We start from the raw sequence: 21766 nt of genomic DNA, 5'->3' as shown, positions 1-21766 counted from the left end.
TTAAATGCGAGGCAGTCGATGCTTTATTGTGGTCTGCTCCTCTGGGGAGGGAATGCATCACAAAGCTGGGTTGTAGGGACCAGAGCAGGGTAAGTGCAGGATGGGGTCGGGAGTCCCACACCCCTAGGAAGGTGTGTGGGTCGGGAGTCTGTGAGCCCCCACGTGTGATATTCAGACTTCGGGATGCATGTACTTTTTTCCTGCAGAGGGGCTGTAACTTTGATTTGATCATCAAAAAGTTTCATGACCCGAAAAGGTTAAAGACCACCGCTGTAGATGGCCCACACAGCAAGAACTCCGCTGCCTTTGGGTGGACTTTGAATGTCCCCGCTCTAGGTGGCAAAACCCCCCCGTTCTTGCAGTACCCACCCTCCCGATTTCCACCTCCTGGCCCGCATCTCCGCTCCTTTTCCAGCCTCCCCGCCTCCCCCGCCCCTCCACCCCCACTGCCGGCCAGTCTGCTGATGGTTATTGCTGGCCCGGGAGCGGAAGCTGAGCTGCCTTCCTCTGTCTGCTCGTTTTTTTCTGCTCTGGCTTCCCTCTGTTGTCCTGTCTTCATCCTGCCCCAGGATTAGATCCATAGAAGATGTTTCTCTGGGAGCTGGGGTCTGTTTTCTCTGCAGCTGACCCAGAGTAAGCACCAGAGACCTGCGGCGGTCTGAGGTCGGGGTCTCCCAGGTGGCCGAGGACCAGTCCGTGGAGCGCCTGGCCAGCCAGGGGTGGGAGGCCACGTGGCGGCCGCCCCCGGCTGACTCTCTGGTGGGGTTGTTTTCCTCTTTTGCAGATCAACCAGTCACTCGATGGGGAGCAACGGCGGACCACCTTTTTGTGTCACCTTCCCACTTCTCTGTAGCAAGAAAAATCACTTCAGCACCTCTTCAATAATAATGATGAAACTGGTATTAACTGAATGGCAATTATGGATTTTTAACTCTAATTCACAGTAAACCAGCAAGCCATATGTTTAAAATCCAACCAAAAATCATTCTGTTCTGCTGCGTGTCTCACCCGATTGTGAGAAGTGGAGAGATCTCTGTTTGTACAAAGAGGGATATAAGCATCACTTGCCGGAAGAACACAACTGAAGCAGAAGGAGAAGGTGTCCTAATTTATCCTTGAAGATATATGATAGCATTATTTATATAGATAGAGAAAATATATATATATTAACAAATATATATATATATACACACACACATATATATATATTTTTGGTGGTAATGAAAATGGCTCCGCAAAATGCCGACTCAGAATCTATGCAAGTTCAAGACTTACCTGTGCCCCTGCCAGACCTGCAGAAGCCCGGAGGTGAGGACACCCACTACGAGACCATCAGCGAGGGGTCCATAGACCGGATCCCTGTGCGCCTGTGGGTGATGCACGGGGCCGTGATGTTCGGCAGGGAGTTCTGTTACGCCATGGAGACGGCGCTGGTCACTCCCATCCTGTTGCAGATTGGTAAGTGCCGTCCGTGCCTGGCCTGGTCCTTCGCGCTGAGCGTCGGCGTCGGCGGTTCGAACGCAGGAGCGGACGTCGGCACCCGGAGCTCGCCCCGCGGGCTGGAAAGTGTCGAGAGCCCCGGGAAGCGGCCTCCCGCGCTTCGCTTTCCTCAACCCACTCTGGCCGTTGTTTTCCTCCCGGTTTAAACTGCGGCTGGGAGGGGGGTGGTCCTTGGATGCTGAAGTGGACGTAGCTGTTGGCAAAGAGGTGGTTGGGCGCTCGAGTGCGTGCAGTCAGCTTTGATACGTTCTCATCTGAGCGAGCCCGTCTCCCTGACGTACCTCCTGCCACGCCCCCGCCGCCCGGACACGGTCGCCAGCCGCGTGTGTCCTCTGGGGCAAGCGGGGAGCATCTGCCTCTCGCTTGGCTTCCTTCCCGAGAAAGGGGATCTTGCTGCAGACCGACAAGGCAAGCGCTTGGGACGAGAGTAACGCGAGAATAACCCCGAATAACATGGTTTTCCGTTGTCGTCTTGTTGTGGACTATTAACTCTGAGTTTCGTGTGGACTCCAGTGGTTGAATGATGGGCATTTCCAGAAATCCTGGAGTTCGCAGAGTTCCACTCCGCTACGAGGCCTAGTATGAGGAAACAACCCTGGTGTTCCTTGCAGATTACCGCTGGGGTGCCTCAGGCCCGTAGAGTTTTGTCGGAGTTTGGTTTTCCCTGCTGTCTAAGGAAGAGTTCTGGGTGAGGGATCAAGCTGTTTAAAATCCTTGGTTCCTTCCAGGATTCCACATACGCATAGTATCTGCTCATTTTGGTTGTTTTAGGAACATTTCTCTCTCCAAACATAATGTTTCTTGTTGGGTGAGCGCTGACCAGGCCCCGCTCCGCGGATCACTTATTCAGGGGCCCGAGTCCAAAGGTGGTGGCGCTTCCTCCCGTTCTGATGGCACCGTCAGGGGGGAACAGACCTCCTCCCCCGTCACAGCGGCGACACTGCCACCGGTGGTGGTTCCCGTCCGCGCCCCTGCGTCCTGGCACGTGCCTAGCATGTTAACTTATTCTCTCGGTGATGAGGTTACCATCCTTCAACACCTTTTTCTCTCTCTAACCCCGGGCTTTCTCTTTCGTCTTTAACAATGTCCTGACAAGGCTTCAGACAAGGCTAAGAGCTTTCCGAGCGTGTGGGGGACGATAGAGCGTGAGTGGCCAGTAGAGCGTTCGTCACTCTTGATCTCCTGTCCTTGCATTTGTGCTCTTCATGTTCCTCGGGGGCCCACCGCACGCTGGGACCCTGAGGGTGGACGGGAACCTGAGGGTGCACGGGACACCGCGTCTGTTCTCGTGCTGCCCGCCTCTGGTGGTGGTGGTGGTGGTGGTGGTGGTGGTGGAGGAGGTGGGGAAGTGGCCAGATAGTTGACAGGGCTGTGAGCAGGAGGGAGCAGGGTGACTGCAGACCCTCACGGGGGGTGCCCAGCTCGCAGGGGCTGGCACGGAAGGCCCGTCAGTGCCGGGGTGGGGGGGATCTGGGTAGACGGTGTGGACAGCAAGCAGAGGGCGCTTGGAAGGGAGGGGTCTTGGCAGGTTTAAGATACCGGAAGACTGGCTTTGTGGCCAGATCTCGGGGGAGTCCGGTGGCCATTAATTTTACCAGACATTTATTTTGTCCCTTCAGTATGTGAGGACTTGGGTTTGGCCCACAGTTGAGGTCATCTCTAGGTGGGTTGGTTGCAAGCAGAAATCGAGTCTCCTCACACTCTGTTTCCAGACGGCCTCTAGACCACCGGAAGCTCTGGGTACTGAGAACTAAGTTGTTGTGTGAGTACAGATTTGGGGTTGTTATTCCCAGTTTCTTCGTGGTAGGTTATGTGTCCTACGGCTTAGAACCCCGGCACTGACTTCTCCGTGGAATATTCACTTGACAGGCTGTGGCTCTCCCATTTCTGTACAACTTAGCACACTTCATCATTCGGGTTTGAGTATTTAATGTGCTATGGGAGACCTGCATCAGTTTTGGATAATCTGGGGTAATAAACACACATCTTACTGTTTACACCATACGTCTTCTGTGCACTAGTGGCAGCTTTTGAAAGTTGTAGGTGTGTCTGCTGAGTGCAAACCTCTGGAGATGATGACTGTCCAGGGTAGGGGAGAGTGAGAGGGGCCTGTGCTGACCCCCGGCACGCCCCGGGACTCGTTCGGGAGGAGAGCGTGGCTGGGGGATGCAGGGGATCTTTACAGGTGGAAGGAATGGTTCTTCGTGAGTTGTTCTTAGCTGGGCTTACACGGAGTCCAGAAACGAGGCCCGACTGACTTCTCAGGGTTGGGCTTTCCACTGAGGGGCAGCGTAGTGATCGCAGTTTTCTCTGATTCGAGTCTGAGTTTCTTAAAAAGTTGTCTGCCATGCCCAGAGGTACGGTGTTTATTATTGGATTTTATGTATTGACAACTATCGAAGCCGATATCGAAACGGTCGCATTCTTCCACTCTAGGTGGATGATTTAACCCACCTGATCCACGTTTGCGGTTGTGGAACTACCTGTGAAGACCAGGTGTGTTTCCATCACCCCGAAGGGCCCCCCGGCGGCCCTTACATCCACCCACTCCCAGCCACCGTCAGTCTGCCGCTGGCACAGGTTAGCTCTCTTTGGAGTCTCGTCTACTATGGGATCAGAGTATGTAGTCTGGTGCCTGTCGGGTAGCGTAATGCTCCTGTGATTGATTCGCGAGGCTTCCTGCAGGAGTGCGGGCTCCGTCCCCGGGATGGACACACCCTCTTTTGTCTATCCACTCATCGCTGATGCACATTTTTGGGTTGTTTCCATTTGGAGACGGTCGTAACTAAAGCTGCTCCGAGCATCCGCCTGCAGGTCTTTGTGTGGATGCGTGGTTCGTTTCTCCTGAGCAGGCCTGGGCACGGGACCCTCGGGTCATGTGGCCGGGCAGGTTTGCTGTTATAGGAAAAGACCCTTCCCCACCTGTTTCTTCACCTCCCTGGCAGCATTTGCATTTCCCAAATGAATACTGATGTTAAGTGTCTTATTGGGTATTCGTGAAATCATTTTTTTAAAATGGTTTTAAACTAGTTTTTGAGAGAGAGACAGAACACAAGTGGGGGAGGGCAGAGAGAGAGGGAGACACAGAATCCGAAGCAGGCTCCAGGCTCTGAGCTGTCAGCACAGGGCCCGATGCGGGGCTCAAACTCACAGACCGGGGGATCAGGACCCTGGCCGGAGTCAGATGCCCAACTGGCTGAGCCACCCAGGTGCCCCTACTGAGTATTCATTTATCCTCTTAGGTGAATGGTGTGTTCAGACTCTGTCTGATATTTTAGTTGGGGTTTTTGTCTCATTGTGTTACAAGAGTTCTTTATACATTATTGATAAAAATCCTTTGTCAGGCAGGTGTTTGCAAATGTTTTCCCCCAGTCTGTGGTTTCCCTTTCATCGTCCTAATGGTATCTTAAAAGCAAAAGTTTTTAATTTAGATGAAGTTCGGTGTATCAATTATTTGTATTTTATTTTTTTTTGTTTTAACTAAGAAATCTGTGCCTGACCCAAGGGCATACTGATTTTCTCTTATGTTTTCTTCTGGATGTTTTGCTTTATAGTTTCAGCTCTCACAGTTAGGTCACTTAGTCATTTTGAGTTAATTTTTGTGTATGGTAGGAGTTGAAGGGCCCCCCTTCACTTTGGTAAACGGAAATCCAGTTCCAGCACCATTTGTGAAAAAGACTGTCCTTTCCCATTGAATTCCATGGCCCCTTTGTTGACAACTAACTGCTTACATATGTATGAGTCTATTTCTAGACTCTTCATCCTGGGCCGATGGTCTGTTTGTCTTTCCTCAATACCATACTGCCTTAATTACTGTGGCTTTATAGTACATCTTGAAATTGGGTGATGTAGGTTCTCTGACTTTATTTACCCTTTATTCTTATTTATTTATTTAAAATGCTTATTGAGAAAGAGACAGCGTGCAACTGGGGGAAGGGCAGAGAGAGAAGGAGACAGGTTCCCAAGCGGGCTCTGTGCTGACAGCTGAGAGTCCACAGTGCCGGGCTGAGACTCAAGAACCGTGAGATCATGATCTGAGCTAAAGTTGGATGCTTACTGGACTGAGCCACCCAGGTGCTCCGAGAGAGAGAATCTTAACCAGGCTCTACATTCAGCGCAGAGCCCAGTTCAGGGCTTGATCCCATGACCTGGGGATCCTGACCTGAGCTGAAATCAAGAGTCCATGCCCAACCAACTGAGCCACCCAGGCACCCCTTAATTTTCATTTGTAATTGTAAATCACTACATATAGAAATGTAAAAACTTTTTTTTTAAAGTATGTTCCATGCCCAATGTGGGGCTTGAACTCACAACCCTGAGATCAAGAGTTTGATGCTGTACCAACTGGGCCACCCAGCTACCCCCTCCCCCCCAAATTTTTATATTGAGTTTGTATCCTTAGTAAACTCACTTATCAGTTGGAGTAGCTTTTAATGTCTGCAAGGTCTGTAGTGATGTTCCTTTTTGCTTGATGATGATAATTTGTATCATCTCTTTATTTGGTCACGTTGGTTACAGATGGGTCAATGTTATCTTTTCAGAAACTCAGCTTTTTATTTCATTGATTTCTCTATTGTTTGTCCATTTCCTATTTTATTAATTTATGTTCTTCATTTTTTCTTCTGCATACTTTGGTTTTAATTTACTCTCTTTCTGGTTTCTTAAGGTCAAGCTTAACACATGGTTTTTTAAATTTCTCCTTCCCAGGGCGCCTGGGTGGCTCAGTCGGTTAAGCGTCCGACTTTGGCTCTGGTCATGAACTTGTAGTTTGTGAGTTTGAGCCCCGCATCGGGCTCTGTGCTGACAGCTCAGATCCTGGAGCCTGCTTCGGATTCTGTGTCTCCCTGTCTCTCTGTTCCTCTCCTGCTCGTGCTGTCTCTCTGTCTCTCTTAAAAATAAATAAAGAATTTTAAAAAATTAAAAAAAAAAATAAATTTCTCCTTCCCAATAAAATCATTTCTAATAAGTCACTTGTTAGAAATGATCTTATTTATAATAAATAAATTTGCAGAGAGGGCTCAGGAGGAGTGTAAATGGGATCCCAAAGCCCCGGGGTACCTGCAGTGGTCAGTAGACTCTGAGAAGGCCCCCAGTGACGACCCCCCGACCCCCCGCCCGCCACCAACCTGGTTTCCTTGGCCTGGTGTAATCTTCCCCTCTTGAGGTTTTTCTTTTAACCAATAGAATATGGCAACAATGAGTGGATGTCACCTCTGTAACTAGATCACAAAAGAGTGTGGCTTCTGTCTGGTCAGAAGGCCGGTTCCTTTGCCCTTGTGGCTTGTCTACTTTGCTGAATCACTGTTGTCAGGAAGATTTATGTGGCCAGGAACTGAGGGAGTCTCTAGCTAAGTGCCAGCGAGGGCTAAAGGCTCTAGGTCCCAGAGCCTGCAAGAACTGAATCCTTGCATAAGTCAAGCAGGTGAGCATAGCAGCCAATCTCCCCCTCCCACCCCTCCCAGCCCTGAGACAGCTGTGGCCGTGGGAGAGACCCTGAGCCAGACCACCCAGCCCAGCCGTGCCCAGGTTCCTGACCCACAGAAACTGAGATAGCAAATGTTCTCGGCCACTGTATGGCACGTGATTTGTTACGAGGCAATAGCTAAGCGGGATGTGGGCTCTGTTAAGGTTTTTGACTATGGTGTTTCACCCCTTTCAGTTTAGAACATTTAGTGTGTGTGTGTGTGTGTGTGTGTGTGTGTGTGTATTTTTAAGATTTTATATTTAAGTAATCTTTACACCCAACGTGGGGCTCAAATTCACAACCTGGAGATCAAGAGTCTCACACTCCACCTGCTGAGCCAGCCAGGTGCCCCTAGAACATTTAGTATTTTCCCCATTACCTCTAAAATACTCGTCATGTTAGACAGTGTGTAAGTGCTTTGGAAGAAATGTGCTTGTAGTGATAAATATCTTGACACAGAAGCTTACATTCTAATTGGTGTTTTCAAATACCAGATGATGGCAAATCTTTCGTAAGGTTGATTTCCCCAACTCTGAGGACTTCCCCTGGAAGATCACTGGAAACTGGAAACTATGAGAAGGAAGTGAGTTCATAAAACTTGGGAAGAAAGTGGTTTTCGTCCAGGAGCAGCTCATTGAGGGTGTGGCCATTCATCTGTGGCAGCTTTCTGAGGTTAAGCTGGTGCCGTCTGGTTGAGTGCGTCATCCTCTGTCCTTAAAATGCAAGAAGCGGTGGCCCAACTGAACACGAAACGCGGCGAGTGGCACAGGTGCAGCAGTGGCCCCCAGCGGAGAAGTGCCCGCTCACGGCCTGTTGCCTCGAGGCCGTCCTGCGACTCGGTGGCTGTTGACCCAGCCCGCAGACGGAGCTCTTGTGCCCAGGAAGGGCCTTCCGCCTCTCCTCAACCTTGGGGTTGGTCCCCTGGCCTAAGGCTGGTTCCTGGGCCCCTTTGTCTCCTCTGCCCCTCCTCCCAGCTGGCCACCCTGCTTGGGTTAGATGAGGGTCCGGGCCTTGGGACCCAGCGTGCTCTGGGCTGTCTGTCTCGGGGTACCTTTGATGCCTGTAGAAGCTGAACTTGGCTGTGGAATTCAGAGCCCCCCCCCCCCCCCGCCCAGAAGGCGAGAGCTAAGGGGCTCAGGGAAGCTAGCTCTGGACCTGGGCTGTGGGGGTGTGACTGCTTAGCTGCTCTGTGCAAGGCTGTTTCTGGCTTTTCATTTGCATGATTTGCTCACGGGGCGCAGATTTCCTGACCCTCTTTGTGGTGGGGGGGTGGGGGGAGCCTTCCAGCCAGCTGCTGGCTGTCGGAGGAGCCTGTGCTGCGGTCTGCGTCTCTGTAGCCTTAAGTACCTCTGCGGGTCCCCGCACCGCCTTCTCTGAAACGGCCCGCGGAGCTGGTGTGGATGAAGCGCTTGGACTGGAGTCTGTCTGAGGCGCTTAACCTCGTCCGCTCTCCCCGCCCTGAGCCCCTTGGGTGTCCAGCTCCGCCCGCCAGGTGACGCCATCACGCCGGGCCACTCCCGCACGTGTCCTGCTCACTTGCGGGTGGCGCTGTAGATGTGACGAGGCACGGCCGGGCTCATTTATCTGGCCGCTTGGAGCTCACGCCTGCGGGGATGCCCAGCTGTCCGCAGACTCGCCGTGGGCACCCGGGACCCTTCCTCGCGTGTTCCCACACGTCACCCGCCGTCGTGATCCCCCTCGGGGCAGGTTCTCGCTTCCCCCACTCCCGGCGCGGAGCCGCCCACTCTGCGTCCGCCGAAGGAAGGACTTGCCGAGGAGGAAGCTGCCCTGCCCCGCACGCCCGCCCTTCCGAGCCCGAGGCCCGGCCTCCCGGCTGTCTGGCGCGTGGGTGAAGCCCGGGGCTCTCCGGGGAAGGGGCCTCGCGGAGCTAGGTGTTCGCGTCAGCGCGTGCCTGCCCCCGAATGGAGCCTCCCCGTGGCCCTGGGACACCCCGGGCGCACCTGCTTCGGTTGGGGGCCCCCCAGGATGGAGCAGGGACCAAGAGTCTCAGGTGGCCCAGCTGAGCTGCTGGCGGGGAGACGGGCGCCCTTCGGTCTCCGGGAGCGTCTGGCAAATGTTTCCGCATACTTGGCGTGCTGTTCTGTTGTCCTGACGGTGGGAGCCGTGGGCTTGGCCACAGCCCTGCCCGGTTTGTGAACACGGGGGCCCTTCCCTTCTGTTCGCTGCGGCTGCTGAGCCGGGTGCCCCACGGAGCTGCTCCGTGTCGTCGTCGGGTGATGCCAGCTTCTCCCTCTGCGTGGGCCTTTCAGCCCCTCCTGGCCTTCCTGCCGGCACCGCGGGTCCGTGGTGTGGGGGGCCTCGTGAACCACAGGGCTGGCGTCCCCAACACAGAGGGGAGACATGGTGGGGCGCCTGGAGGGCTCAGTCGGTTGAGCGTCTGACTCTCGATTTCGGCTCAGGTCACAATCTCATGGTTCCTGGGATCGAGCCTCGTACCGGGCTCTGTGCTGACAGCACGGAGCCTGCTTGGGATTCTCTCTGTCTCGCTCTGTCTCTGTCTCTCTCTTTCTCTCTCTCCCTCTGCCCCTCCCCAGCTCCTGTGCGTGCACACTCTTTCTCAAAATAAACTTAAAAACAAACCAAAAAAAAGACGACACGGTGCCCTCCACCCACTCCTCCCAGCAGAGAGGACAGATGTGGCCAAGGTGGCTGTGACTTGGTGCTCAGAGGACGTGTCCTGTGCGCGGCGTCCCCGGGGAATGACCGTGCCGATGCCCGTGATGATTTTTACCGTGGTCCCTGACGGCGCGAAGGTGGGAGGGTTTGTCCCTTCCCTGCTGGCTGTCCACTGCACAGAAGTCCGTGCCGGTGGCCACTGAGGACGAGCAGGCCTCTCTCCGGGAGGCGAGGAGAGCACTGCCGCGTGCTCTTGTTCTGAGGCCGCAGAGATGGTTCGGAGCGAGCCGTGGAGTTCTTCCCATCTTCGGGGGGCCGTGCCCCGTCAGGGGGACACCGGAGCGTGCCTCCCCAGCCAGCGGTTGCCCCGATTGGCCGAGCAGCTCCACAGTGCCCTGCTTGCAAGGTGTCCGCGTCCTCAGTCCGGGCTCTCCCTGTCTTGGGCACCCGGGCGCGGTGCACCTGTTGCCGGAAGCCAGCCCTTCTGGTGTCTTTTAGGCCTGACGTAATTCTGTGGCATCCCGAAGAGTGGTGGCTTTTTCACAAAAGTACCTTCTGTTTTGTTGAAGTAATAACTGTCATAGTTGAATGTGTCAGCGGGATCTGAACACGTCCTCTGAAAGCCAGCCAGACGGGCTTGGCAGATGTTAGGAGCGCAGGGAGACACCTGACAAGGACTCATGTCCTCCCCTGGGAGGGGCTCCCGTCCCCTGGTCTGGGACCCAGGCAGCCTGGGTCTGCAGAGCATCTCCGCGTTTAAAGTCCAGTAAGCAATCGCCATTGGGACCCATGTTTAAGGTGAAAGTGTCCTTCCTGGGGTGTGTGTCGGTGTAAGCTCGGCCCCACGGCTGGTGCCGCGGCTTCCCAAATTCCCGGGGAAGCCGAGTGGGCGTGGCCGCATGGACCAGCGACCCAGTGACCTGTCACCTGGGGCACTTGCCACCACGCCCTGGAGCTCCAGCAGGTGACAAACCAAGTAAACTTTCGTTCTTGCGAGAACTTCACGTTCTTTTATGGAACCGGCGTCTGTTCCCGGGTCCCGGTACGGCGGAGAGCGATGGTCTGTCGGTCTGTTCTCGATGCTGGATTCCCCACCTTCCGCTGCGGCTTTTCCTTCCCGTGCTGAACGTGCCGTGTGGGAAGGCGGTGTCGAAATGTCCCCGCCGGTAGCCAGGCACGTTCGTGGTGTAGTGTGGAAGCCAGCTGGGCTGGCCGGCTGCAGTCCCAGGTTGGAGAAATTAGGATTCTAACTCCGGTATTTGTTTTGCTCCATACATTCTGTTTGTCACGTGGGCTGGACCCCCTAGAGGAACGGGGCCTTCCAGGCGTCGTCCCACGCACCCTTCGCAGCCGCACAGCTTTGTTTTCCTCTCACAGTAAACGTGGGTCTTGCGGGTTTTATTTTTGGTTGCGCGTTGTCTCCTGTGATCTCGGCTAAGTGCACGTGTGGTGACGAATGGACTTGGCGGGACTGCTCGGTTTCCATGACGATGGAGCCCATGTGTCCTCGTGTCATTCTGTGAAGGACGGGACCCTCGGCCTGCGCACTTGCTGCGGGGACCTGCTGGGGAGTCAGATGCCAAACTTTTTCCACAAGAGGTGAAGAAGTTTGATAAGTGCCAGTTTAAATCCAAACGCTCTAAACTGTGTGTGTGTGTGTGTGTGTGTGTGTGTGTGTGTGTGTGTGTGTGTGTCTCTCTCTCCAGGGACGTGCGCTCCTGAACACCAGGTAAATGCAAAGAGCACCACAGAGCACGCAAAAGTTCTGCCACAGGAAAGCTGCTGTCCCCGCTTACCTGGCTGGGTAAAACGTCAGGTCTCAAACAACTGCTTCCTTCTCTAAAAGGGGGCTCTAGACGAGAAGTGAGTGTCCTTTCCCGGTGCTGGCACGGGTGCTGCCGAATTGGGGGGCTCAGTGGGGAGCAGAGGAGGTGGACGGGGTGCAGGGAGAGCGGAGGGATGGTGTGGGGCCGACCCTTCCTTCGCGGCCCTGCGCCCCAGGCGTCCGGCTGGCTGTAGAAGGGCACAGCGTGGGCATGAAAGGGACACTCAGTTCCCCATGGAAGATGTCCACCAGCAGCCCCTGAGCACTGTCCATGGAGCCCACCCAGCTCAGCCTGCAGTCCGCGCCCACTGTGGTTCTGAACCCTTGCTCACAGGGGAGGCTGTCTTTTTTCTTAATGTTTATTTTTGAGAGAGACAGCAGATGTGAAGCAGACTCTGTGCTGACAGCAGAGAGCGCAATACGGGGCTTGAACTCAGACTGTGAGATCATGACCTGAGCCAAAGTTGGACACTCAACCGACCTAGCCACATGGGCACCCCCCCCCTTTTTTTTCTTAGAACAAGTGTGAACAGGGGGCGAAAGGGCAGAGGGAGAGAGAGAATCTCAAGGAGGCTCCATGCTCCGCACAGAGGCCGTCTGGGGTCCATTCCATGACTGTGGGATCATGACCTGAGCCGAAATCAAGAGTTGGATGTTTAACCTACTGAGCCACCCAGGCACCCCCTTTTTTGGGGGGTGGGAGGAGGGTGTCTTTAAATTTAAATTTGATTTCTCTTGAATCAGTAGCATTTCCACCAAGCTCAGATTTCCAGAGTCCCAATTTTTCAGACTGAGATTTCCGTCCTCCTGCCCCCAATCTCCAGGTTTATACCCGGAGGCAGAGCCAGCTTCTTGCGCCTCCTTCCGGAGACTCCCCACAGGCAAGACACGAGACCAATGGCTCTGTGACTCGCTGTCTCCAGCAGCGGCTCCTGAGGCGCATCCAAAGCGGTTCTTCTGGGATAAAGATCCCAGTTCCAGGTCAAAGCACAAAGCCTGTCTGCGGTGGCTCTGGTGCCTGCCGGGTGGCCCAGCCCCGCTCTTCCTGGGATTTTCCCATCGGTCTTGCGGCTTGTCCCTGGTCCCTTCAGAGTCCCTGCCATCCCTTCCTCAGCTGTCCAAGAGCCGGTTTCTTAGCCACTGTATACCCACCCCACTTACTGAACAGTTCAGCTTTTGGAGGGGGCTTTTGTTTTAATGATGATTTATTTTTGAGAGAGAAAGAGAGAGTGAGCAGGGGAGGGGCAGAGAGAGAGGGAGACACAGAATCCGAAGCAGGCTCCAGGCTCTGAGCTGTCAGCACAGAGCCCGACGCGGGGCTCGAACCCACCAACAGTGAGATCATGACCTGAGCTGAAGTCTCTAACTGACTGAGCCACCCGGGGGTCCCTGGAGGGGACTTCTAAAGCTGCATTCTCAGGCCCCGGGCTCAAAGATTCAAATACAGGACGTCGGAGCGGCACCTCCAAGGCCGTGTTCCGGTGTTTGTTTTGTTAGTGCTGAGGCGGCTTCAGCCCTTCTCGGAAGGAGGGACTGCCCCGTGGTCTGCGGGCGCAGGAGGGGCTGCCCCGGAAGCTGCTGCAGAACGCTCCTCAGCGCGCCTGGCCCGGTAGGTGCGCTGTCTGTGCCGCGTGTGTGCGCATGCGCGGGTCTGTGCGCCTGCTGGGTGGTCAGAATCCAGTAGCAACGTGCGGTCACCCGTAAGCCTGGGGAAGCACCTGTCCCCGAGCCCTGCACAGCCCTGGCTTGAAGACCAGGTGGCCGTGCCCCTCCTGGGCCTGTTCCCATCCAGCACCCTTCCTGGGAAGGCGATGTCTCCCCCCCTCCTCGTCGTTTGCCTCTTGCTTTAGGGTGTCTCCTCCAGGGAAGAGGAAAGTCATATAAAAGTTGCGGCCTCTCAGTTTGACTAATGACTCAGAACTGGGTTATCATTACAAGATCCTAATTCGTGGGGAAAGTGAGATTTCGTCTTCTCTACTTGGTCCAGGATGCAGGGTAAAGCTTGATGTGCGGTCTTTGCATGTCTGCTAATAAAAAAACCCCAGGCTTCCCCCCCTTTGCATTGTAGCTTAATGTGAGCCAGGATTCCCAGGCTATGATTTGTTGTTATTCGAAGCCCACCTTTTCTTCCTGTGGGAAAAGACTACCCTTTAACAGCCTGCCTTAAGGAAAACATTTGAAGTCTGAGTGCTTTAAGTGCTAGTCATTTTCTTCCACACCCTGGATTGTTCAGGGAGGGGGATGTTGGCGGCGGTGCTGGCCCGGGCGGCAGTCGGAACATGACCCCGCCGGATCTGTGCCCTGCCCTTGCGGGAGCCCCGTGCCCTGTCCTGCAGCCGCTGCCAGCCGGTGCCGCTGAGTCTCCGTGTGAGTGAGGTTGGAAGTCGGCAGGACGCAGCGCCCGTGAGGACGGAGAGACAGGCTCACGCTGCATCCAAAGTGAAAACGCATCCGGTTACCTTGCGTGCACGCGCGTGTGTGCGTGGATGGACTCCACGTGTACCTCCTGCATCCTCCTTGAGTGAGCTCGTGTGTTGTTGAACAGGTCGTATTACTGTGTTTCCTGCAAGATGCATCCAACTTGGAGCTCCCAACAGGTGTGCTTAGACCTGGGCAGCGACTGTTGGGTGGTGTTCCTGTCACTCCCCTTGCCTCGGAGGTGGCAGGTTATCTTAAACGGTGTACTTTCTCCATTTCAAATGCGATTGCCGCCTTTCTAGGAGTTCCCTGTGAGTATAATGACGCCTTCGAAAGGGTCCAGTGAAACCTTTGTATTTTGTCTGAAGGTACCGGTGGCCCGGGGCCTTTTGTTGATAGCACTCTTGGTTGGTTTTCCTATTTTGAAAAAGCAGACCCAGCAGCCAGCTATCCCGTTTCCTTTGTGCAGGAGGCGTTTCTAAGGCACACCTGCCCCAGTTCACGCAGGCTGTAGTGTCCGTAGCGCTCGAGGGGGCCCTGCAGAAATCCACTAGGGCCCCACTCACCTCGGGACCCAGACAGCCGACCCCAAGGACACGAGAGGAGTCGCGTCAGATGCCCCGGTGCTGGCTTGGACTCTTGCTTCTGCTGAGGTGTGGGCACACTGGTTGGCAGAATGCACACAGAGGCTGGGGTCGAAGGGAGTGGTGTCATTTGAGGGATATTTCGAAGAATCGGGTGGCCGTGTCAGCCTGAAGAAGTGATAGCTTGGGGAAGCTGGAGGTCTTGTCCCTGAGCACCTGGAAAATGGGCAGGTAGCAGAGGCAGGAGCTATACCTCTGGGGCCCAGAACCCAGGGCCAGGAGACCAGCTGCCCAGCTTATACGTGAGTGTGCACCCGTCAGCCCATCTGAGGTGATGTGCACAGGCCCCCCAGCACCCGGGCACGAGGACCCTCCCTGTCACCGTGGGCAGGAAGCCCTGGGCGGTGTGTGGGAACCTCCCCCGCATAGAGGGTCTGTTGTTTAGGCAGAGCGCAGGTTGGAGTTTGTGGGTTTTAATTCTGCGTTCCACTCTCTGGTTTTTCTCTAACAGCTGAAAGAACATCGGGCCTGGTGCAGCACCCCCCTCACCCCCCCCACCCCGGCTTCAGGTTGTTGAGGCTCCTTATCTGACAGCTCTCGGAACGGTGGAAACTGATGCGGTACAAGCCTGGGGGGATTTTATGAGCAGGCTCTCTGGGCGTCCTTCCTGGCGCTTGGCTCAAGCCTTGGCTTATCTGTGGTTGCGGGTCTGCAGGGCCCCAAGGGCAGAGGCAGGTCGGCCGGCTCCCCACAGCGCCCCCTGGGTTTTGTCCCCGGTGTGTGCACCGGCGTCTAGCAGCCCGCCTCCTCTGGGGGGAGGCGAGCCCAGGCCGCTCCCAGCTGGGATGTGGGGCACAGGCGTCTAGTGCTCGATTGTTCCCTGAGTGGGGAGTGCTGGGCTCAGTGCCCTCCCCTCACCCCAGGAGCTTCACAGAGCGAGGAGGCAGGCGCACCCAGCGTTGCCCGCAGGGTGGGCCGCGGCGCTGGAGGCAGAGAGGGCGAGGACGGTGGATGGCTGAAGTTGGACGGCCCCTCGAAGACGTTAGTCTAAGCAAACAGTCCAGATGCAAAGGGACAAATCCTGCGTGATTGCCCTTCTTTGAGGGACCCCGAGGAGTCCAGTTCACAGAGACACAGAATGGACGGTGGGGGACGGGGGCGGGGGGCTGGGCGTTAGTGATTAACGGTTTGGGTTTTGCAAGATGAAAGCGTGCCGGGTGGACGGACAGTGGCGATGGCTGTGCGGCAGCGCGACCGTATCCGACGTCCCCGAACCGCACGCCGCAAAATGAGAAAAGCGGTCAGTATTATCTGTCTTTTACCACAGTTTTTAAAATGTGGAAAAAAATAGGACGGGCCGCACAGAACGTCCAGCTAAACACTGGGTTTCCTGCTGACATGAGACTAAGGAAGCCTGAAGGGTGGCACGGGGCCCGGGCTTGGAGACGGCTGACTGCCCGCGCTCTCCAGTGCTGGAGAATTCCACCACCCGCAGGCATGCTGTCCTCGCCTGGGACTCCCGGGAAAGCCCCCCCCTCCCCCCCCGGGGTCAGGGGACCCTCACCGTGCCTCCAGAGCACCGTCCTCATGGACTGTGGAAACAGGCCACATGGCAGAAGGAAAGGCGTGTACGTAGGCGGGAGTTTGTGAGAATCTCCTGAATTTTGACCAAAATAATTGAAAAACTTTGTGTAAGACTGTTTTGTTTGGATTGGGAAGTCGGGATTTCCTTGTGTTTCAGATCATTGTTATTTTAGAAACAATGAAACGTCAGCTGTAGTCGTTTTTCCCAAGGAATTATGAAGCCTGTTCCTCTTTGCTCAGCGCCCACGGAGCGCCTACCTGCTTGGTGCTGGGCCCGGCCCCAGCGTGGAGACCGCCGCCGCGGTGGCCGGGTTACAGTCGCACGTTGCTGAGGACGTGTGGCCACGACAGTTGGCTGAGGTCAGGGCTTTGGGAGTAAATGCGCAATGCCGGAGCCCTCGTTCCCGGGATCAAATGTTTCCAGATCAGGGAAGGCCCGCACGGAGGTGATCTGTCCAATGAGCCGGGCTCCAGGGCGTGGGCTCCAGGGCGTGCCCGTGCTGGGTGCTCCGCCAGGGCCTGGTGAGGGTTGCGATTGATGGGCCGGAGGAGCAAGGTTAGGAAGGACAGTTAGGGGATTAGCTGTGGCCTGCCCTGTTGAAGGCGAGCATGGGAAGCACAAAGACAGGAGGCTACCCTCCTGGGCACAGGGGACGGGAAGTCAGGAGGCCGTGGAGAGACACCGGGCCTCCTTGTTGCAAAGAGTAAGTGGAGGTCAGTGAGTGAAGCAAGGGTGAGTCAGCGCATTCTGGGCTGTGACTTGCGGGGGGAGTCGTAGAGAGTGTGGCGTGTCCAGTGGCACGGGGGTGGGGGCTCACTGCAGAGTGATGTGAGCCGAGATCTGACCTCTGGGAGGCAGGGGTCAGGTCACAGGAGACCTTAAGTGCCACGCCAAGGAGGTTATTTGCAGAGAAACCTGGGCAGTTCCGCCTTTTTTCAGCATCGAGCATATGAGCACTGGTAAGGCAGGAAGTTTTTAGAGGGCGTTTTTGTTTATTTTTGAAAGAGCGTGTGTGTGTGCGTGCACACTTGTGCGTGATCAGGGAGGGGCAGGAGGAGAGACGGAATCCCACGCAGGCTCAGTGTGGAGCTGGACATGGGGCTTGGACTCAACGAACTCTGAAATCGTGACCGGAGCTGAAATCAAGAGCCGGACACTTAATTAACCAACCGAGCCACCCAGGCGCCCCATAGAAGTTTTAATAGTAGGCGACATATCATCGCCGTTTCCAGACTTAGCAGACTGGTTCTCAAAATTGTGGTGACCGTACACGGAGCATATGCACACGCGGTCCAAGAGGACGGAAGAAGCGAAGCTAGCCGTTCCTGCAGAAAATGACGGTTGAACTTACGGCGAAAGCCAAAAAGAAGTTAAATCAGTTCTAACCAAACATTACAAACGTGTTGAAAACGTAAGCCACCAGGCAGCCCACACTCCCCGAGTGTGGGTTTGGGGTGACCCGTGGCACCCGTGCGCTCCTCAGGTGAGCACAGCTGAGTGTCTTCCTGATCGTCTCCAGAGGGGTGTTCAAGGCTGACTTCTCAAGGGAAGCGCTGTAAATGTGCAGTGTTTTCCTTAAACATTAGTATCAAAAAAAATAGGAGAATCCCAGAGAGGCTTAAAATTTTTTTTTAAAGTTTATTTATTTATTTTGAGGGAGAGAGAGAGCAGGGGAGGGGCAGAGAGAAAGGGGGAGAGAGAGAGAGAGAGAGAGAGAGAGAGTGAGAGAGAGAGAGAGTCTGTCAGCACAGAGCCCCATGCGGGGTTTGAACTCACGAACCGTGAGATCATGGCCTGAGTTAAAGTCAGATGCTGAACCGACTGAGCCACCCGGGCGCCTCGGTTTGTCCCCCATTTAAATGAAGAATGGATATGGATGTATCTTCCAGCTTGTGAACTATTTTGGGGACATCACAGAAAGTTCAGTATGACGTTGAGAATCCGAAGTAACTTTGTTAGAAGTGCTGCGTCTGCAACTCTGGACGGAGGTCGGTGGGTCACAGAATGGAAAACGGGGTGGAGAGACTGAAGATGCGAATTTCCGCTTGAGGTGACCAGGGCTGGACGAGGGCGGAGTCCGGCAGGGACTCTCCGTGGTCGGTTCAACTGGCTCTGCCAGCCCGTGGGCCTGCGTTTCCCAGCCGGAGTCGCGGGCAGAGCAGGATCGGGGGCTGGCGGAGGGGTGGGGGGTCCGACATTTCTCACTTTTAGCCAAGTTACGTTCTGCTTTAAGTTCCTCTTAGACTTACACCTGCGACATGTTGCTGTCATTTTAAACCATGACTCAGGACAATTGCTGCCTGTCTTGGTGGTAGTTTTGACCCAGCAGCAGTTTTGTGCTGTGCCCCACGCTCTTCCTGTTCCGCGAGCCCCGGGGAGGCCCGGGCTCCGAACACTTCCCTGTTCTCACAGCAGGCCCCGGGGGTGTGCCGCCCGTAGCTTGCTCATCAGTTACTAGCCGTCCCGGAGAGCCCCCGCCGGGGGAGCGGAAGGCCTTCGCTTCCCCATATTCTGTCCACACTTGCCAGGTTGTGACAGCAAAGCAGGATTTAACCCGGCCAAGCCGAATGTGCGGGCTGTGTAGACGCAGCCGCGTTGTGGGTTTGGGTGCTTTTTCTCTGTGCTGCTGTGACCCGACACTCAGGATTTATAGACGGGGCTCACGAGCATCTCCTGCGAGGCGGGGGTGGTGTCTGAGCAGAGTAGGGCCCCCGCTGCTGGTTTCCGTCCGACTGGTATTGGCAGGTGCTCCCGCGGGGCGGGACCCCAGCCTCCGCAGGCCCTGAGAGCGGAGCCGGAGTGCGCGGGTCGCCTGTGTCTCTGGGCCCCGGCCTTTCGCCTTCACTGGAGGCGAGGCGGCGTGCGCCCTCCTGTCCTTGCCAGAGGGCAGGCTGGCGCTTGGAGGACCGGCCCCCACACGGCAGCGCCCCGGGAAGCTAGCTGCTGGGAGGAGGCCTCCGAACCGAGCCCGGTGTGGGGAGCCGGACGAGCAGCGTCAGGAGGCCAGTCTGTCAAGGCCCTAGTCGTGGCCACGCGGAGGGGAGTTTTCTAGAGGCAAGCTGTCCCGTCTGTTCGGGACCTGGGCTCGTAGCTGGCGTGTTTTCCGACTGCTTTTGGAAGCCTTTCGTGGTGAACGGCAGGTATAGGTGGGGAGGCCATGCCTTCCTCACTGGGCCGCGCCTCACCTGCTGCCTTTCAGTCCCCGGAGGTCCCGGACGAGGCTGGCTAGTGTGGGATGCGATGTGGCTCCGTGTTTTCCTTTGGTCCTTTTCTCCGGAGCAGGCTGGGCCGGCCCCGCCTGAGGCTGAGTGCTGCTGGGGGGCCGGGCCCCGCGCCTGCGAGCTCCATGTGCAGGCCTGCAGTCATTGGGTCTGTCCGTGGTGGGGACTGTTCTTGTGACCTTGAGGGTGCTTCTCAGCCTCCAGTGAGCTGCAGCGTCTACTTCTTGGTTTTAAAAACTCCACTTGACGACAAGTGGAGTTTCGACAGTCTGTGTTCGACTTGCACGCACAGCTGCCTTCATTCAGCCCTCAGGTGTCTGTCGCTGTCCCGTCCTCCAGGTGACCACAGTGAGGCTCCAGGAGCTACTGGAAACCCCTCCGTGTCCTCCTGGAGCCGGAGGTGCCCACCCCAGTGCCTGGGTCCCTGTCGCTCACCTGTTGCCCGCACAGGGGCATGTGGTCGCCCTGTTAACCATTTTTCGGGCCAATTTCTTCCAGGAATCAAGGAAAACGTCAGTGTCCCCATGGCCTAGGCATGAAACTTTTTAGGTGTCTGGTCTCACAGAAAGAGGACAGGGAGCCCGGTGGGGGGCCGCTGTGGTCCGTGATGGAGCTTCTGAGAACATGCTTGGGGCAGGGGGAGGGGAGTGGTTCCCAGAAGAGGGGGGCTTGGCTTCGGCTCTGCCCCTCCAGGCCCCCGCCCAGCCTTCCTCTGGGAACTGGGCCCACACTGGGCCCCCGAGCTGCCCTCAGCCGTGTTTGTCTGTGACTCGAGGTGCATCCCGTGGGTACATGGGGCTGCCAGGTCAGTGGCGGGTGTCTTCCAGGCGCCCGACTGTCTTCCCGCGGGCCTTCCAGACAAAGGGCTGGGTGCTCCCGGGGTGACCCACGTTCCCTTGCAGCAGCTGAGGCACACGGGAGCTTCCTGTTCCAGAAATGGTCCCCTCCCAGGGAGGCTGACTTCAAGGAGTAGGTTTAGGACCCACACTATGTGCAGGGCCGGCCGGCTGGCGGCCGTGTGTCCCGTTTCCTGAGAGCAAGTGGACTCCCAGAGAACTTGAGCTCTCGAGGTGTCCTCCCAGCATCTTAAACTCCCTGCCCCCCCTGAAAGCTTGACAGGGCTGCAGGGACACGGGAGGGACGCTCGTGTTTGGAGCAGCCCCGTGCCAGGTACTGAGCTATGCACTCTGTCTTCCTGTTGAATCTTCAGACGTCCCACCTCTGTCCCTATGTCTAGTTTACACGGGGGACAGGGTGTTCAAGGCCGGGTGCTCCCAGAGCCTCGGGCCGCAGAGCCCACATGTCCCTCTGGAGCTCAGCGGAGCCTGCCCTGTCTCCCGTGAAGAATCTTGATCCTCCTTCCAGGCCTGGGACGTCTCGGTGGGAGGCCGTTGGCTTCTGGAAGCCGTGTAGCTGTGAGAGGTGGCCGCGACTTGCAGCTGACCTGACCCGGGAGCTCGGGCAGGGCTATGGGGTCACTGTGCGTCTTGTGCACTGCAGGAAGCTTCCGGAGTCTTAGGCCAAGTGCTTTGTGTTTTCTTGTAAAACTCAGGTGACCTGGCGGTGCCATCATGAAGAGGCTTCTGCAGTATGTTTTCTAGAGCCATGAGGTGGCGGTTGTGTCAGTAGGAGGCGCTCCCGAGGGGTTCCGGGCAGTGGGAGGCTTGCGCCCCTAACTTTCCAGAGGTTCAGTGTCCCGCCAAGCACATCCAGCCAGGCTGATGAGTCTCATCCTTGTTTGAAATAGGACCAGCGCCCCCCACGCGGAGGTGTCGGGAGCCCCTGGTGTGGGGCTGGGTTGGGGGGTGGGGCAGGCTGTGCACATTTATTCCCCGGAAACAGCCAGCTTCAGGGCCAGCACAGGGGCTGGAGAGTGCTTGTTTTACCAGAAGAAAGATCATTCAGAAAGTGCTGGAATTTAGTGGAGCCCTGGGTAAGTTTGAAGGACACAATTTCTAAAGTCCTGCCTTCATCCAAAGTAACTTGTTCTGGGGCGCCCAAGTGGCTCAGTCGGTTAAGTGTCTGACTTCGGCTCAGGTCATGATCTCATGGTTCGTGGGTTCGAGTCCCGCGTTGGGCTCTGTGGTGACAGCTCGGAACCTGGAGCCTGCTTTGGATTCTGTGTCTCCCTCTCTCTCTGCACCACACCCCCCGCCCCCCCCCCCCCCCCCCCCAGCTCATGCTCTGTCTCTCTCTCTCTCTCTCTAAAATAAATAAACATTAAGAAAAAAATTTAAACAAACAAAGTAACTTGTTCTGACGTGGCACGGTGAGCCCCAGAGAGCCTCCTGGGCAACCCTCTAACCTTCTTTGTAATCGACCCACAAGAAACCCCTGATGAACAAACTGACCACTTTCCCCCCCGTCCCTGATCTTGAGGGGACCCTTGCCCCCCCGCAGCCCGCCCAGGTTGGGGACTGCACTTCTGGGTGTCTGAGCCTGCTCTTTAACCGGTGAGGAAGGATAACATGGGGGGAACATAGCCTAGGTGCTGGGGAGCCTCTGACGGCAGGCCCAGCTGGAGTCGAGCTT

General features: G+C 56.1%; 1 protein-coding gene across 7 annotated transcripts in view; it reads left to right on the top strand.

The window, feature by feature from the left end:
• The window catches only part of SLC45A4 (solute carrier family 45 member 4), a 79031-nt gene that overhangs the window by 40551 nt on the left and 16714 nt on the right, over positions 1 to 21766 (top strand). For all 7 annotated transcript variants that reach the window (XR_006198559.1, XM_042924359.1, XM_042924358.1 and 4 more), the window contains one exon: positions 785 to 1458. Coding sequence is in view for 6 of the 7 variants with exons in the window: in XM_042924359.1 (XP_042780293.1) it covers positions 1221 to 1458 (238 nt within the window). In the remaining variant the exon portion in view is untranslated. The remainder of the gene's footprint in view (positions 1 to 784; positions 1459 to 21766) is intronic.

Source organism: Panthera leo, chromosome F2, assembly GCF_018350215.1.
Source record: "Panthera leo isolate Ple1 chromosome F2, P.leo_Ple1_pat1.1, whole genome shotgun sequence".
Taxonomy (NCBI): domain Eukaryota; kingdom Metazoa; phylum Chordata; class Mammalia; order Carnivora; family Felidae; genus Panthera; species Panthera leo.
Note: the sequence above shows the minus strand (reverse complement) of the source record. Positions and strands in the feature narration are given on the sequence as shown.